We start from the raw sequence: 18,852 nt of genomic DNA, 5'->3' as shown, positions 1-18,852 counted from the left end.
GTATGGAGAAAAAAAATGGACATTTAAAATATTTTCGAACAATTTTTTTGTTTTTTTCTTTGCCGTGAACACTGCATTTTGATTAAAACATGTGCACAGTGTTCTTAATTCTCTTTCCGTAGTCACATTTCATAGTTAAGTTTAAGTTTTAATTATCCTGTCAGCTAAAGGAATACGAGTCTTTGAGGATCTTATCGCTCCATCAATTTTAGAGGCATGGGGAGAGGAATAATCAAAATTATTGAAATTTTCAACAAATGAGAATTCAAAGTTGAAAATCAGAATCGAAGAAGCGGGAGGATAATTTCATCGATTTAGGCAGTAGTTAAATGGGCTTAAGGGGACTTGAAAGCGATATGTACAAGTCAAAGAAGAAGGAATTCAAAAATAAGTTTATTCTTGGATGCGTTTTAAACATTAACATGATGTGAGGCGTAGCGTTGTATTGTGTTTAGTTTTTTGCTTTGAAGAAATAGTATGTACGTGGATCGGTGGCTTTTGATGTGCGAGTCTGAAGGAGAGTGACGGAGACAAGTTGGACGGAGAAGAAAACAATTTACACGTGTTGGGAGAAATTGGAAAAACTCCTAGGAGTTTTTGGAGTAACTCCTGGGAAAATTCCTAGATGAAATGGAAAATATTAGGTTAGACAGGAGAACAAGAAAATAATTGGCATTCTATTCTTCATTGAATCGGTAAGAAACTAATAATATTGCTGAGAAATTTGTTAATGTATTGCGAATTTCTTTAGAACTCTACGTACAAAATTTGGTAGCTGAAGTACAAAAATGCTCGTCCATGATATAATCTTCCGTTTCATATAATTATATTCCCACGTTCTTCGCTGTGAGGAACGTAGCAACTGATTAATCTAATAAATAATTCCATTCGTCTTAAAACATGTAATTATTTTACCTTTAAAAGTTGGAAATATTCCCATAATTTAATTTCTCTCGTCTCTCCCAACAAAAATATATATTGATATAACTCAGGATGTGGAGTAACGGATTTTCTCGTTATATTTACAATTACAAGGTGTGTTTCGGTCTAATATTGTATAATCTCCTCTTACGGTGGACAGATCCGTTGTCGGGTAATTGAAATTGATCTATTCTGTCGAGACAAGGAACGTCTCCAAAGGACCGAAGGCTTTTTGTGTTTTGGAAAACGCTGATCCAAGGGTGTCCTCAAACGACTTATTTGCCCTTTTCAAGGTCGAAGTCGGCCTTCACCCTGAGACACGGAGAGCCTATTTGGGGATACCCAGTAAATGGAAATAAATGTCTCTTCCCTTATGAGGTGCCACATGCAGCGTGAAAGTGGATTGTGAAAGAGGATCAATTAGTTGCGTCCTTCCCTTTTCCCCGAGTGATACTTCAGCCTTGGTAATCTATTTGCCGAGACGTTCCTCTCACCCCCCGAGTCTAAGACCAACGGTAGATAGGGGTCGAGTATAGACTGATTGTCTCAGCCGTCAGAATTCAAAGAAGACGCCTCTGGTTCTTTGCTGACGCCTTAGGGTCCGGATTTCTACTGAAAATTATTTTCTCCCAGATACGCTAAGATTTAAAAAGGTTTACTTGGCTAAATTTAGGCCAACATATTTAGTAAATCTAGGTTGCTCTAAATGTTAAGGAAGAAAAACTTACTGAAGTCAAGCAAATTTTTCCAAAAGTTACAAGATAAAAAATATTTACTGAAACTTGTTTTCCTGTAATTCAGGAAAAGTCTCGTTTGAAAAAAAAGAGTCGAAGGAGATTGCAGGAATATTTACCGAAAACAATGAAAACTACACGCATGAGAACTCCTGACGGCACTGTTTCTGAGGCTTGGTTGAAAAACCATAAAAAGCTTTGAGGTATTTCAATAACGATAGTCACCACCCGCCAAAATAATAAATAAAACTCACCTAGCGTAACATAGAAACATTAATCTATGCCACCCAATTTATGTAGGTAAATACTTTGAATTTATTAAGGACATCCTTCTTAAGAACAATACTACAAAGTCACTCATTAGCACTAGATTACGCACTTTTCTTTAACGTAGATATTGAGTAATGCCATCGTCACAACTTATATATTTCAATTTAATGTTTTTGAGTAGCGCTACTACTATTTCTGAACAATGACCGTGAATGAACCTTGGGGGAAATTCTACTAAGATTTGGTCGGCATAGCAATTAAATTCCATATTGTCAACCGTTTCCTTCATTTCAAGTTTTCTCTTCGAACAAAGGAAAGTAACGGTACTAAATGATTAAATTTCCCAGTTTTACGCAAGAAAAATGCCGCGAGAAGCCGCCATCATCATTTATTAGACCAAGAATCGGGTCTTCGCAGCTCTCCAAGCTCTTACTCTGATAATCTTAATCATCCCCTTATGATTCGCTCAGCGTTTCCTATCGACTGCTTCTCACAAATCACATTCCATCCTCCGCAGTAATTCTTCCTCTCTTTCAATGCAAAAGTCCAAAAATTACGTATGTAATGAATCAATATAGTTTATTATCACGACGACTGATTCTTGGACGTAATTCGTTAATGATAAGAATAGGTAGCCGATCGAGGGTTTTGGGATCAATCCTTGGGTGAAATTGCTCCCAATTCGCACGAGTCTATTCACGATCCTATAAATGGATATGCTCGGTGTGGCTCTTATGTTCTCTTTGTATGGGGCTCAAATTGCCGCGGCACCATCCACAGTTCAATCGTTATGAAATGGAAACTTTAGTTGATTTTTCAAAACTCATCCGTTGTCATGGTTTTGAAAAATGTTTTAAGTCGTTATTCAACACTCTGATGCCTAAAGCAGGAGGGTTTTACAACCAAATTTACTGAATTAGAGACTACTTACTTTTCTGCTTATTTTAAAGAAAATATGAAAATGTGTTTAGTCGAAATACAATTAATTCATTAAGGCAGTTGCGTACAATTTTTGGAGGACTGGGACGTGATTACGTTCCTCAAAAGAAAAATTTCTCACTCTAATTGAAAGGATCTTCGAAAATAAATTGAATGAGGCTTACCTTTGGTTCATTTAATCCCATTTGAGTTTATTTCTATTGAACTATTAAAATTGAAAGGTATAGTGGAGTTAATTTCCTATTTTATGTGGATAACATTGGATGGGGAGCCAAATTGGGATGGTGTTGAGTTTTCTGTTCGCAGTCCGTTTGACAAAGGTCGAACGAACTGCGAACGATAATGTTTTCAAAAATTGGACCAAATGGCAACGTGGAAAAAATGTTGAAGGTCAATCGGATAATGGTGACTGAAGAAGAATGAAGAGTATTTTTTATCATGGGAAAAGGGGTAAGATGTTTAGGTTACTAAAAAATCTATTAAATGCTATTAAGAATTATTAAAAATTACCCGGTTTTCCATGGCAGTTACCCGTCATATTGCAAAAGAGGGGAGATAAATTATCTCTTGTAGAAAGTCAGTAGATAATACTAAGGAATACTTGCAGTAAGTCTCTTAAAAGTTCTGTTTGAGCAGCACATTTTCAAATATACATGTATGCCATACATTGGTTTCTATATGCACGATTATTTCCCGAGCCAAATGTGAATGGCTTACTCCGGAAGAGTGATTATATGTTTGCATAAAACAAATGTTTTATTTTCAATGTAATCAGGAGTGACCACTTTTTACTCAAAAATTTCAAATTGATCTTCTTTTCTGGGTGTTGAATAGGTAATCTTAATCATATATCAGGCTTTACTTCCTTGGTAGCGTTGGCACATTAACAGCTGAAAAATATGGAAAAAGAATAAATCAAATTACATCGCTGTGGAAGAGGTAATTAAAAAAGGTTATTCTACATACATTTGCGATTTTTTTTATTTTGCGAATAATACATTATTTGAAATTTCTCCGTGTCCAATGATCTAATTCCAAGCCTCGTCTTCGACAAATACCAAGAAACTGCTGGAGTTGCCGCCACAGTAACTTTTGACAGAGTCAACCGCTAATATGCATTTCAATGCAATAATTAAAGTGTTTAAAAATCATTCGCCTTGATCTTAAGAGTCAACTGAAAAAGCTTGTAACTGCTGACTTAGATTTACGGAAGTGGTAAATGCGATGATTGCCCAAATAATCAGGAAATTTAAAAGCAGTATTGCTCCAATGTAAAATTCGTAATGGACCGATAACGCCAAGCTAATCCGGATACAACGATTAATATGTCTTAAAGGCAGTGTATTCTGTCGGTAACCGGCGTAACAACGGTTCAGATAAGAACTTCAGGCCTCTATTCGATCATCCCTGGCATATATGTATATGTACAAGATCATATGAAAACAACGATCTAGGTTAAGTAACGTATGACGCATTTCACCGAAAGCAGGTCGCCGTTACTTCTCCTAAGGAAGATTTATCTTTCCTCCTTGACCGACCACAGAAAGCTGTTGCAAAACTTCTCAATGATTTCATTCTAGATTCTGGAGGTATTGTAAGAAAGTACAAATTTGTTTTCGACATCAAAGGGAAATATTTCCTGTAACTAGCGAAGTATCTTCTCATGTTTGTAATGCATGACGACATTGCAAGTAATTTAGATGAGTGTACAAATAATTAAAGAACGTACATCCTCGACGTCATTTTATTTTCACTGAAATTTGCATTTTCGTATAGTATATTTTTTCATGTTAAATAAAATTTTTGAGGGTAAAAGTTAATGTGGTGTGGAGGTATTGAGATCCTCATCGTGAGCTAATAAAGAAATTATTTGAAATTTCCCTCATACGCTTTCTTATTATAATAAATTATTTAAAGATTTAGAGGCGTTTACAAAGCATTTAATACTGCGTCCCAGCTCTTAAGCATGTTACCTCAGCTGCATGCATCACGACAACGAGACTGCTATAATATTTGTACATGTGTGATGATGTTTAATTCATCTTTCGTACAGTAAGCTTTCGATATCTTTAATTTGCGCTTCTAACCTCTTGTAGTCACGATCCTCACGTGAAAACTACCTCAGTTGCTGCAAGATTCAATCCCGTGAAACTGTGGATATGGTTCCCAAAGCAATTTAACCTGTTCGATTTTCGAATTCGAATCCCAAATCTCCTTGTATTCATGTATGCAACAAATTACCCAGCCAAATACTCCCTTCCCACTCACCTCTTGTTTGCAGAATTTATAACAAGAGTTTGCGCCAGCTTACGGGGTATTATGGTAATGTGTAGGAATTGAGGAAAAGCAGAGGTGTGGTGAAAAAAATATGCCGACTTGACGGAGTATGTTGCGACATGGGGCTAGTGAGATCGTCATGTAAGGCCCCACCCAAAAGACTGTGTTCTGCTCTTGGCTTGTGAAACGAGTTAATAAGCATTCACTTCCATACATTATCGACTCCCAATTCGGTACCGAGAGTTGTCGTATGAAAGTGAGGCGTTTCGATCAAAAATTAGTCGCAATTTTGGGAGATTGATGAGAAGGCACGGCATTTTTTAAAAAAAGTTTTGTCCACGGTAAATTAGTTGACACTTTTCTGTGGTGAGAAGTGAATGCGTCGATTCCATGTGGATCAATTTGCAACTTAACGCTTTTTTCAAAAATGCATTACTCCAACTTAGTATATCCGCCCATGTGGCTTTGTAAGTGTATTTTTTCCGGTTTAACGATCAGTTTATTTGAGAGAAAATCGAGTTCAATGCTAATAGGTGATGCCGCAGTGTAGCGAAACTAATCTTAAATAAAACTCTATTATGTGGCAGAAACACTAAGTTATTTGATTCTTCCTTTTTCATGATCATCCGTGTGTTTGGTGATAATCATTACAGTCTATAAATGGAGAAATTGGGTCACTGCCAGGGACACACAGTGACAAATAGGAGACCGCGTCTCCTGACCTCGCTTCAATGGATGGGCGTGTTAATTTTTACAGTCGAAGACGGGCGTTCCCTCTACAGAGGGATCAAAGCGGTTTGCCGTCATAGCTGAAGTGAGTCACGAATTTACTTTTCATACAATTGCGTAACTAGCTAGAACAGCAGTAATTATTTCATTGAAATGATTAACTTAATAATTAGCTTAAATATCCTATTGGGAAAACTGGGTTTCTGTTAACGTGTAGCTATCTGAATACTTTTGTCAAGCTTTGGTTATTATCAAACCCTGTCCGATCGTTATGAAAAATTATGTATTGCTAAGTGAATTAGCTGTTAAAAATCAATGGATTGTTTATCGAGCAAATCGCTTCAGTATTTTAGTTTGCTTAATGAGTGTCATATTTACCATAAAGTAGTGAAGTATTTGTTTCTCTTGGGTCTAAAACGTGTATTGTTCCTTTTTTAAAAACGTATGATTGAATAAAATGACATATTAAACTTAGCCCAATTGAGTGTTACAGACTTTCAACTACATGCAGAGCAGTTTTTAGAATTCTTAAGCCATCCCATCATGTAATTTTGTTCGGATTTCCAGAAAACACGATTGTTCTAAAATGACGTTTTGGAAAGAATCGCTGGGAAAGGTTTTCCCTTGATGGTCGTCTTAAAATCCAAGAGTGAAGTGAAATTGGCCAAATAACCCCGTCACGGTTTTTTGTTCAATTTGCTTATTTGAATAAAATCTAGTGACATCTTAATTGAAACACGCACGAGGTTTCGGGCATAGTTTAATGTAATAATGCAAGATACCTGTAAATACGCAAACCATACTGCCTCTGCAATTTCGGCCCACGCCATTTGCATTATATCTTTTAAAAACTCATATCCTGAAAAGAAGGGTTCTCCTTTGTTAATGCTTGGTTTTCAACACTGAGCCAACATTTGTGTCAATCATAAAATGAGTTACTGCGAGGCAGTTTAAAATTCTTTTCCGTTTGCCCTTTCTCCAACTTTAATGACAGTAATTATATTCCAACCTTATTACGTCTAAACTTGGTGAGGTAAGTGATTTAGTATGATTTTTACTTCTTTTAAATTTGTAGGTTTGCGAAACGACTCCCTCGTAGAGTTTTTATTTCGTTAGGCAGTGAGTCTAATCAGGTCCATTGTGGTCGTATTTATGTCGTAACAATGATGTCCTCCAAATAAAGACCATGAGATGATGATTTGGGTGTCATGGATGACTTTTTGTTGGAGGCGTTTGAAAAATCTGGGTATACGAATCTGCAAACCAAACATCCTAGCCATTTGCTGGGAAAAATAATTTTTGAGCATGGACAGAGTAGTTAAAGAGAGAGTTCGTTAAAAAATATGCTGATTTTTGTATTAATGGATATGCTTGAGCGAATCCTCAAGGGTCTGAACTAAACTCGTAGTCTATGGCACGTAGTAAGAATCAATCTAAACGTTCGGGACGCACGTTTAAATTGGAATACGGGATCAAAAGGAAAGTAATTAATTGCTGGGATAATCATTGAAATAAACAGGAATAAGTTTGTTCCATATTTTGGATGCAATTTTAGCTCTTTTATAAGGTGATTGTTTTCGTTAATATTATGATTAATGTTGATTAATCATTAATACAAAGTGAGAACCAAGGTCTAGAGTGTTTTGATTCTGAATAAACTCAAAGGTGCATAATTTTTCCTCCAAATAATTATTTCTTCAGATCTTGGTGATCCATGATTCACTTATCAACTGCCGGGATATTTATTCAAACGCTATTCCGCTTCTATAGAAGTAGTAGTTTTTATGGTAGGCTACCAACTAATGTCATTTGCAACCGCTTCTATTTATATTTATAAAAGTAATTCAAGCATCATATTACGAGTATTTATTAAATACGTAGTAATTAGCTTCAATGTTATGTTTAAGTAAGAGATTTTATAACTTTTTGCCACAAATCGTGCCGCAACCGATTATTGTGTCGCGATTTGTGTTAAAAATCACCGACCAGGATGGATTTTTGAGTCTTACTTGATGCTTTTATTTCGGAATAATTGTGATTTGTAGTGCGACTTTAAAATGTTTGAATAAATTGAAATATTGAATCTCTCTGTTTACCGAGTATTGATCAGAATTTGCTTTAGGGCGGATTTTAGGGGTCATACCTTGATTTAGTAACTCTTAATGCATGCACATCCATTGGTGTTAATATGAATTGAATCCAAAGGAACACCAAACAATTGACGCACGATTTGTATTCGTCCAGTATGGTATTACGTGAGATTATGAAGCCTTCCGACTAGGATATTTCGATGGCTCCGATTTTGAATTAACATTCTTGAAGTGTAGAGACACATGATTAAAGCACTTTTCATTGGTTTATTTTCTAAACAACTACATTTTAATCTACTTGTAGATTGTGTGTGAACTTTTTTCTCTTACCGTCGTTGATTTGTTTTCCATTCGGGTAGTCACACGAGCCCCAATGAGGAGACAGATTGAGTGTTCACCTCCAGGGATCATGGCTGCGGTTTGAATCCATATGATAGTCGATTATCTGCATAAAATTGTGCAATACTCCACTTTTACGATCAGCTGAAAACAGAACTATTGCGGTTTGATATGGTTAAGAAAGACCCAAGGACATTGAGCGTTACATTTATTTACTCCATAGGTACAGTGAATTTTTTATGCATATATTTTTGCACTGAGCTACATGTTTTTAAATAAATATATTAATTGTTATATGAATTTTTGTATCATTTAAGTTGATTGTTCTGCGATTTCGTTATTGGAGAATGGTGTAAACTTCTTTCTGTCGCTTTAATATTTTGTTGCTGGTTTTTCTCAGATATTAAATAATTTACAGACCGAACAAACCTATATTTTTCGATCGGGATAATCTGTAATTTATACCATTTGCTCGCCCGGGTTTCTTATTGTATGCCAAACCGAAGATTGATCGACCTTACCCCTCCATTCTTCTCTATCCAATGCCGATCATCTAACCCCTTGAGAGCTGTGTTACAACCCTCTTCATTTGATTTAAGTATTCGTCCTAGTGCGACCTTCACATTTATCACTTCTTTTAATTCGGCTCTATCAATACTATCTGTCATACTCAATGTTTCTGTTACCGTGCCTCATTCATAGATATTTTCCATATAGGGGTCCAGCCGATCTTTACCTTTTTTACTCTCCTCTTTACTGTTTCTGTCTCATTTGATCCGTCCATTTGATTTGTAGCATCTGATAAGACAACTTGGGTTTCAAAAATCACCCTTCTGATGATTTGGTTAAGTTTTGAAATTGTATTGATTTATAGACAATAGTCGAATAGTCAATTTCCTTTATTAAAAAACGAAGAGAAATCAATATTCCCTCGTATTCATTCACGGAGCTTCATTCGTTCGAGAAAGGACTTATGGTATATTTTTACATTTGTAATAAACCTTCGAATCAATAAGACAAGCATTCAAATGGTGTCATGGGGCATTATTTGAATATTTGTTTAATAATTAGTAGTCGAAATTCGATAGATTTTAATCCTAAAACAAATTAGACTTATCGTTATAGACTCGAAAATAGATTTTATTTTTAATTGTTATGTTAATATTAATTGTTAAGTGGGACTGTTCCCGAGTATGCCGGGCAGTCGGTTATTCGAGTACATCGGGTTGAAATCTGATCGTGTCTCTGAACAAACTCACTCAAAGTTATCTGACAAGCAAGAATCCTTCCTCCTGGTTCGTTTCTGTACTTGCAGTGGGTTATATTATTAGTAAAATGGGGTTAGGGAGCAATCAGTTGTCCTAGAGGTCAGGTGTCATCCACTGAAAGCTTAGAGGCTTTTTGTGCCATGAGTTTTCAAGGCTCTGAACTTTTGCGTCGTTCTTGTTCAGGATTCTATTATCTTGCCGTCTAAACGTTCCTTGTCATGTTTTCAATCTCAATTCCTTCCTGTACGTTCTGTCATCCTTGATTCCATCCTCTGCCTTTTCAACTTCACCCCTAGAAATCGCTTTCATCTTTCTCGCCTCTTGTCACTTCATCTAAGCCGAGTCAAGTCGAGCTATTGTAAGGTCTTGGATTCGATCCCCCTCGATGCATTGGAACTGGTAACTAGGTGTCAATCGTGGGGTGACGAAAGGAGTGTCTGAACTGAGTCTGAAGAGGGGGTAGATGAACCCCGTTAATGGCTATTCATCGTTTGCCAGCTCAACGAACGTACGATTGCAACATCTCTTTTTTTTTTGCTTGCCCTTGGCTTCAGCTCAAACATCCTGGAAGTGCTAAGATGCAATGTGTACTTACCTTGATCTTAATTTGTCAACTAGAACTCGGTATAACACCAACATTCATCGGGTTAATCTTCCAGATTTCAAGGTTCTGTAAAGATGAAGATAAGATGTTTCTAGTTCGTGCCATGTCGCTGGGTTTTTTATGACCCAGTTTTATGGATCTTGTTAGCTTAAAAGAGTGATCACTACAGTTCTAACTTTCGTATCTTATCCTCGTCAAATGAAATTAACCTTGATAGACATCATATAGTGTAAGCACTGCATTTTTGAAAAATAAAAAGTAAAATTTATTGAGCTCCTAAAAGTACCTCAATTGAAAATGCAACTGGTTACGTCGAGTATGGCTTCTTCAGGTTCATATCCCTTGCCCCCCCCCTCCTCACCGCTTTCCTGCTCCCTCAATCACATCAACTCCGTGATAACCTTCAACTCTCCTTTTTGATTTGAAACACTACTGTCACAGAATCCATCTTCATGATTATTTCTTCTGTCCTGCAGGCATCAGGGATTGCTGGCCCCAGAGGCGAATCTGTTATGCTGAAGACTCCGATTGTGTTGGAGGCTAATGAACTTTCTCCATCAAGGGAAGATGCACCCTGTAACAGGTAAGCTGTATTCTCCTTTTCCCATTATAGCTGTTTAGCCGCTCAGTGGCTGGAAAAGATCTGGCGGGAATATTTGTTTCAGCGCTTTTATTTCAAGATGTGGGTGGTTACTGTTCAAATAGTATACGGACGGAACAATGGATATACATGTACAATGGTCTGCAATAGTTTCCATTTGCATCAACGGATGTGTCTGCATAAGCTCTAACTCGAGTGTTACTATGTTTTGATGAGTTTACTCGGAAAAAATAAATAAATTACGTCTACAAAGGTTTTTTTAATTTTCGAGGATAATCTCTGAACTCTCTTCTGGTATACTAAATGAATAAATACTCGCTGAATAAATGCTCGCACGAGACCAAGTTTATGAACTCAAGAAGCTTCAAATGAGAACCGGTTTACCCACTCATTACGGACTTGCGAAGAATCATGGTGACGTTTTCCTTGCGATGTACGTTTAAGAACTTCAAAAATTTTGTTTTATTTTTTAACAGTTGAAATGGAAGATTTAATTGGCGATTGCAATTTTCGAGAATTTGGTTCATGCATAAAATGTTTAGGGAATGTAAAATTTGCCACCGTCACTAAAATGAAAATGCGTGACCGCCGAGGGACGGAATGTAGACTTGACTCCTAAATGATTGCATTATGCATTTGATTAGGAGCAGTCTTTCGTAAAATAATTCGGATTTCTTAAAACAATCATTGTGTGCATATAACATAATTCAGAAGAAACAAGCAGCTGAAACATTTTGCTGATAGTCTCTCATTCCCCCGGAAGCCTTTCAGATCAGAGGATAGCGTAAGAAGAAGCATTATAAAATGGAGGACTGCCGCCATACCAATCTTATGGCTAATAAGCTATAATGCTGTAGATTTCGTTAGGTTTCTCTTAAGCTATAAAAATTCTTGATTCTTTAATCGATCATAACGTTTTCTCGTCGTATATACGAGTCAGATCGGTCTCCCTTGAATTGTTTTCAGTGCACTGATTCTTCCTGGTATAAATGCTAATTCTGTAATGGTGTGGAAGGTTATACAGGTACGTCCACCCATCAATGCAAACGGTAGAATTCCACGAAGTGAAGCCTGACAGTGGAAAGTATATTGGACTTGAATTTCACCTCTTCATTATGTAATTTGGTTCTTGAGGAAACCCGATGACAAGGTGCTCATCGAACTTAAATTGGTCTGAGATCAAAGGATACCAAAATCAAACTTTTATTTTACTTTGACTGCTTACACTTAACATTTCACGTAACCAACGTTCTACCCCTTCTATTCTCAAACGGAGGACTAAAGTAGCACCGGACCACATACTTCAAGTACAAATAAGAGAATTCCGTCGACGCATGTTTATTTCCGATTTCATTGCATAGTAATAGATTTGAAAGGTTATTAAATTTAAATTTTCATCGAAAATAATAATGAACTAAACAGCGCACATAATTAATAAGGCCCTTCCTCTCAGCCACCCAAATTCAATGAGTCTCCGTCCTGCGGCGTGTGTTTTTCTGCACATTGTTGTACGGTTCGACATCGGCATAAATCCTCCCCGATCTACCAAAAAGGTGGGTGACAGGGGGCGCGAGCGCCAGGCGGGAAGGGTGAGTGATGAGGGAGGATATGGGAGAAAAATGGAAAAGGGAAATATATTCTATGAAAAACTATCAAATAACGTGCAAATTTGTGTATATGCTGGAGGAAGACATAATTCAAAATAAGGGTTAATTCACCTAACAAATCATTGTTATTTGTTATGCGAAAAATGGGAATAAAAATGAACCAAAGCCATTTTGGATTTTTACTAGTTTGGATATCATGTGAATGAATAGTCTAAAATGTCATCATTTCGGTATACTATTAATATTATTTAATTTTTCTAAATACTATCGTGCATATTTTTTACTAAGTATAACATCAAATAAAATCAGGTTGATAAAATTTTATATAACGTACAATATTAATTTGTGGCTCTTTTTTGATAAAATGTTTTCTTAATTGAATGGTACTATGCTTAAAGAAATGGTTTCTATAAACTTGGGCTCAAGACTTTTAGAGAAATCGATAGTGGGGACATCACGTTTACATGTTTGGTCAGTGTTTCGGTGTATCTGTAAAGGAATTTATCCGCTTGCCTCAGAAATAGTTAAATTTGTATATTTAGATGGGGGACTGCTTATTTTCTGAGTCATATCAGAAGGGGAAGGAAGGATGACGTTGCGCGGTTGGGAACCTTCATATTGCACGATAGGTTAGCCATAAATCAAGGAAATGAATTACTTCCGTATTCCAGTGTGTTAAAGAAGCGATATTTAACCGCAAGTATTATAATCTTCATTCGAGTTTGATTAGTTTTAGGAGATAAATAACAGTTGTCATAAAATATTATGAAGTATTAGGATATTGAGATGCATAGTGTCTAGGAGTATGTAATGTTAATTACAATGCACGGAATGTACTTATTACTAAGGATATGGTCATCCCTTGAAGTATACTGATAAAAATTTGAATACCGAAAAAATGTACTCAGAACATGTTCATTGCAATCAAAAGCCTCTAAAATTTGCTAACAAAGAGAAGAACGATTAATAGACGTACTAGATTAGGCTTTCTCTGAGCGTCTCTCGAACTCTTTGCCGGACAAATTATCAAATAATCCTCATTTGTGTCAAGATAACAGTTACAGTTTAAAAGATGACTTGTATTCTTATCTTAGTTGAATTTGCCTTGTTATTTAATTGCCGGATTCATTCTCCTTCCCTTTTCGTTCTCCATTCGCTCTCTGTTATTCATTGAAAAAGCATTTTTTATTGAATGTTTTCTTCTTATATTTGATCCAAAAACACGGCAGATAAAAGTAAATGATACTTGTGTATTCTAGGTATTCATGTATACCGTTGAATGCATTATAGAGAATTGTAAAAGCATGCCTGCTCTCTATTTTGATAACAAATTCATTGTTTAAAATTTTATGATCATTACACCGTATTTTTGGAGTTTTTTTATGTTCCTTGTATACGGTAACGCATGCTAAGTTGATGCAAATAAGGGCTATACAATCAAAATGAAGTGATTTTTCAACGTTTCATAAAAAATAACATAAGTACATTGAGCTGGTAGTGTGTGACTACGAGCTGCACGATGTACGAGGTAGTCCGAGTAAAGTGCACTCATGCAATTTACTGGCATTTGCACATTCATTTCGTTCTAATAGTAGTTCATACGGTTTTTAAAATTTATCTTTTGAAATAAGTCGCGAGCTAATTTAATTCTGTCTCAATTTAATTAAATAAAACGGCGAGGACCGCCAATGTTCTCTTGCCAATGGTGTATCATTTCGAAAATTTCTCTTGACACATGCGTAGCTAATAGCTGCATGATTTATGGAATATATTTCGGCATTGTGACAAGGAAAAAATGTGATACTGGCATCGTATCATGCCTTTTACATAATTATAACCGTACTCCTTCCCCCCTCGTGGTCGATGGATAGGAATGAACGACGTATTGTTCCTCTATTTTTATCCGACGAGACACAGTCGTCCTCGCTCGTTCCTCTGCCGGAGTGTTCACTCCTTTCTCGCCGACACCCTTGGGATATGCAGCGAGGTTCGCGAGAAAAAAAATAAAGAGCTTATGCATTAAAGTGACGAGCGTTGGAAGCAATATTCCAATAGGGTCAAGGTGAGAGCCGAGCCGGTGAGATGAAATCCTCCCTTTCAATCGTCCCGGTTTGGCCTCCCGTGCCCTCTCGGGGCAATTCGATCGACGGCGGAAAAATGATTCGCCGGACAAAACTCATCCCCTTACGCAATCGCCACGCCAAACACGCGTGGGCATCACCACGAGGATTTCGCAACGGTCCGATCCCGCAAAAAGTGCGGTTGTTATTTCGCAGCCGAGGAGTCATAGCCGGAAAAGGGTGTATGGGAATCTCACTCAACTTTCCTGCGACCGTTTTGCGGTCGGGCATCATCCGCGTACTATCGCTCGTTGACAAGAGTCAAAAATCCTGTTTTGGAAAATCTAAATGCGGCTGACGGATTGCTTTCGATGAGGCAGGACATTTTTTCGCGAGGGAAAGAACTGTAGCCACGACTTCCCCTTCTGGCCAAGTGACGATTCATGACTCCCCTATGTGATTTTTTTAACGTTAATTCAAGGAAAAGATCTATTTAAAAGGCATTCGAATTATTCCGAAATTTTGCTCTGCGTTTTGCGGAATTCGTGATTTATATTATCCACATTACGCCTTAGCTAAAATAAATTTAAATTCACATGAAAAAAACATTAAATTACATTTGTATCCTTAGTTAAAATTTGTAAAATATTTAAAATATTTTTAACGAAAATCTCGTTCTATTCTATAACCAATCCTTACCTTTTAGCATATTAAACTGAAATATACTGTTTTGGAAAAAGTTATTTTAAATTGTGTTACTCTACCTCTCATAAGCGGAACGATAATTGTGGTGGCGCTCTATAGAAACGGGCGTAAATGTGTACTTTTGGAATCCTTCTCTGTATGCGTTGCGTGTATATTTAATACTATTTTTATCGTTTTTTTCTTGAAAGGAAAAAACGACATGCAGGGAGTGCCTTTCTATTCTTCATGCCGTTTCATTCTGATGCGTTGTTTTGTGTTTCTATAGGTGATGGGCATGTATGTCATTTGACATGGTGATTTTTTGGGTATATTATGTCATGCAATACCGAAATAGTGGAATGGTTTGCCGTGGGAATTGAAATCCACCATAAAGGGTTGTAAACGAAGGACTGGCTGGTTGCAGCACTTCCAAAATATCCCGTTATATGTCAGTATTTTCATTTCTTCACAGTTGCTAACGCTGTCGTCTTCCATCACATGTTTCTAGCGCTTGGTTCTAGACTTCATGCTGTACTTCTTCCCATTTTATGTTCCTTCAGTTGTGGTCCCCAGCAAACCATCGTGCCTCAGGGTGTGTCGAATAAATAGATTCCCTTTTTTGTTGTGGCCTTCATAAGTTCCTACTTTCACCCACTATTCGAAGTACATCTTTATTTGTTACTCTGTTAATTCTATTTATTTTCATCATTATTCTGTTTTCCCACATTTTTACCGTATCCAGTTTTCTTCTCCCTGCCGCTACAAAATTGTAAATTAAAAACTATTTGTTTCGTTTAACAAAGGAAAACTGGAGTGTTACACGGATGTGATGTGTATTAATGATAAACGTATTTTACTTTAGCTCATTTTATTTAGATCGTTATTAAGTGCTCGAATCGAAATAAGAATAGTACAAATATGTCAGTGGATAGCTTCCCCCATCATGGGAGACGACCTTGATGTGGTGGAAGGGCTTGTACGTTCTGGTGACCCCTAGATCTTTGCTGGCGGGAGCATAATAATTGCTCCTGGTATGGTCACCAATGCCAGATATTTCGAAGGGTAGGGGCCAAACAGAGGGTAGTCCTCGCACCGTCTGTTGCTCAGTGAGGCGGCTACGCTTTAAAAACACTATTAAGGAAGGCATTCCAGAATTTTTGTGGATGATATGGATATAATTTTACGAAGGGGTCCCAAGGCCACTGTTATAAGAGTGCCCTTGACTTCTAAGGGAATTGATAAATGTGTTAGAAAAACTTTTTAAAGTTGTGAACAATACTGAAATCCTAAAGTTTTACATCAGTCGGTCATATATTTTGATGATCCCATTGCAAATTGGTGTAAAATAGCTATTTCAGGATGGAGAGAGAGAGAGTCACAGGTGAGAAATCGTGGGGGCTCTGGTGGAGGACAAGGCTCTCCAAAGGGCTCCAGTGCCAGTAAGATTAAGAGAGAGAAAGAGGGATGCCATAACATTTCTGAAATATTGCATTTTTCGGTGGTGGTCATGGTTGCCATGTCATGTGAAATGTGGTTCTGTCACGAGAAAGATTCAAATTTGTGTAAAGACGAGAGAAAGTTCTATGGATTCTCTGGCAGTTTCATCGGTCTCAACCGTATAGAGCTACATTTAACAGCACCCCATAGAGCACTCAATGTAGCGAAAGAAATCCATGTCACGTGATAAAAATTGCCTGCGTTGTGAAAGAGAATGAAAATCGGCATGTGCTTCACCTGTTGCTGTTTTCGGATTGCAACTGGTTCAAGAGCAAAAGGACGTAAGGATGAGCTTCCTTCTAAGGCTTACTTATTCATACTTTTTACTGGCTTATTTGGTCGCAAGGTTTTCCCCCACTGTAATGGTAGGAATTGTCTGCCTGCCTTGCTGAAATTTATTTTCCTTAGTAAAACATAACATGAAGAATTTAAGTGTCTCTGCCCTTTCTTTCATCATTATGAATGCTAGTTTTTGCGATGAATACCAAAGGGTCCTATGCATGCGTTTCAGTTGGGTGCATTTGTAAATACTTGAAGCTTTTAGAGGCCATTCAGGAAATTGTGATATTATATCTTGTATAAGTTTCTTCCTTTAATAAATATATTGACTTCAGAAAAAAAACTCATCCCATAGGGAAAAAATATTGGTTGAGGAGAAACCTAAATTGGAAGCCATTCGAAATTTTTTAGTCCATATCTCAAATGAGTTTTAACTTTTCCTACAGTTCTCAAATTAATTAAATTCTTTCGCTATAACATTTTAACTGCCCACGGTGTGAGAAGTACACATTTGGTTTCTATATGCCACCGAGTTATAAATTTGTAAAGTTGAGAAGAAATGTTTTGCATTATATACTACGTTATCATTAAGCTAAGTCTACGCATGCACGTAATGACCTTGTATTTATGAATTATACTACGCTACTTAACTGAAATGGACGCGTATTACTGACCAAAAATACCATAACTCGAAAAGTATGATTCAAGTCACAAAATTTCAATGGCCATTTTTAGAGAGCGTGATCACTTCGAGTCAGGCAAGTCCGTTTATTTGATATAAGCATGTCGAAAAATGAAGTTCTGACCATAAAAGCATTAGTTCGCCAAATATACACATTAAAAATTGATATTTATTAATGCGTAGCACTCCATATTTACTCAGTGACCGCTCAGTAACATAAATGTACGTTATTGCGAATTTCAGGGATAATTTAATGTAAAAAATAAAACAAACAGCCGGAAGTCGTTGAACACCACAATTCCATGAACTAATCAAGTACTTACGAGACTAGCGCGTTTGCACGACTTAGATACACATTCACGGAACATTTTGCTTTCTACCGCGAACTATTTACCACTCAGACTTGCGAAAGAAATAGCAGAGATATTTCCATTTCCTTCAAGGAAACATGAAGAGATTTACCTTCTTTTATGGCATGATTTGCGCTGAAACTTTTCAGCAGAAAACATAGCGCAAACGAAACTTGCGCACCAATGAACAGCATGAACTCATGACATCAAACTCTGGTAGGGTAAGAGTTCTCCAAAATATTCCATTTTCACTGTGTACTTATTCACTCCATATTGATCTGAGGGTACTAAAAAATTTAAATCATTCGATGTGTAATTTAATATAATTTATTCAAATTGCTTCATTTCGAAATTCATACCTTCCACGACTTGTTTATTCTTTAATACGCTTCGGGCGTCGTTTACACCGTTCCGGCTAGTGAATTTCCATATGAAAGGAAAAAAAAAAATAATCTTTGATGATTTTCTGATATCATCACTCGATCTTGCCAAATTCTCGTTCCTTGCGAAGTCGATTGCAATTCTACCGATTCTACGAAATGACCAGTCCTTCAATGTAGCTTGCAAAAGATTGTCAATGAAACGTAAATGTTGGTGTTTACTTCTAGGAGCTCTCACACAATTTGAAGCAAATTCTTATTTTGAATCAATTAGCTCAATGTCGTACTCGCCGCGTACGACGAATTCGTGTGTGTGTGTTGTGGCACGCCCCCTAAACGTTCTGAAATTCGAAATACTGTCCATCCCAATGAATCGGGCTATCTATACGTGTTCTATCCTGATCGAGCTATAGGGATTAGCCGGCCGGGATAGCATTAGGAGGCCGGACGGTCGACCGGGTTGAGTTCGGAGGGGGCGTACCACCATGTCACAATATGCGACATGTCCTTTTTTATTCTAAGGTACATAGTCAATAAATAC

General features: G+C 37.0%; 1 protein-coding gene across 2 annotated transcripts in view; it reads left to right on the top strand.

The window, feature by feature from the left end:
• LOC139700103 (facilitated trehalose transporter Tret1-like) overlaps window positions 1-18,852 on the top strand; it is an 89,327-nt gene that overhangs the window by 8,676 nt on the left and 61,799 nt on the right. The window contains exons 1-2 of one of the 2 annotated variants that reach the window (XM_071598624.1): window positions 5,847-5,955; window positions 10,648-10,754. In XM_071598624.1, the coding sequence (XP_071454725.1) occupies window positions 10,684-10,754 (71 nt within the window). In that variant the 5' untranslated portion in view covers window positions 5,847-5,955; window positions 10,648-10,683. Of the gene's footprint in view, window positions 1-5,846; window positions 5,956-10,647; window positions 10,755-18,852 lie in introns of those variants that run through there. The other variant, XM_071598623.1, reaches the window with a different exon arrangement.

This window comes from Hetaerina americana, unplaced genomic scaffold (assembly GCF_022747635.1).
Source record: "Hetaerina americana unplaced genomic scaffold, ioHetAmer1.1.p SCAF_10, whole genome shotgun sequence".
Classification (NCBI taxonomy): Eukaryota; Metazoa; Arthropoda; class Insecta; order Odonata; family Calopterygidae; genus Hetaerina; species Hetaerina americana.
Note: the sequence above shows the minus strand (reverse complement) of the source record. Positions and strands in the feature narration are given on the sequence as shown.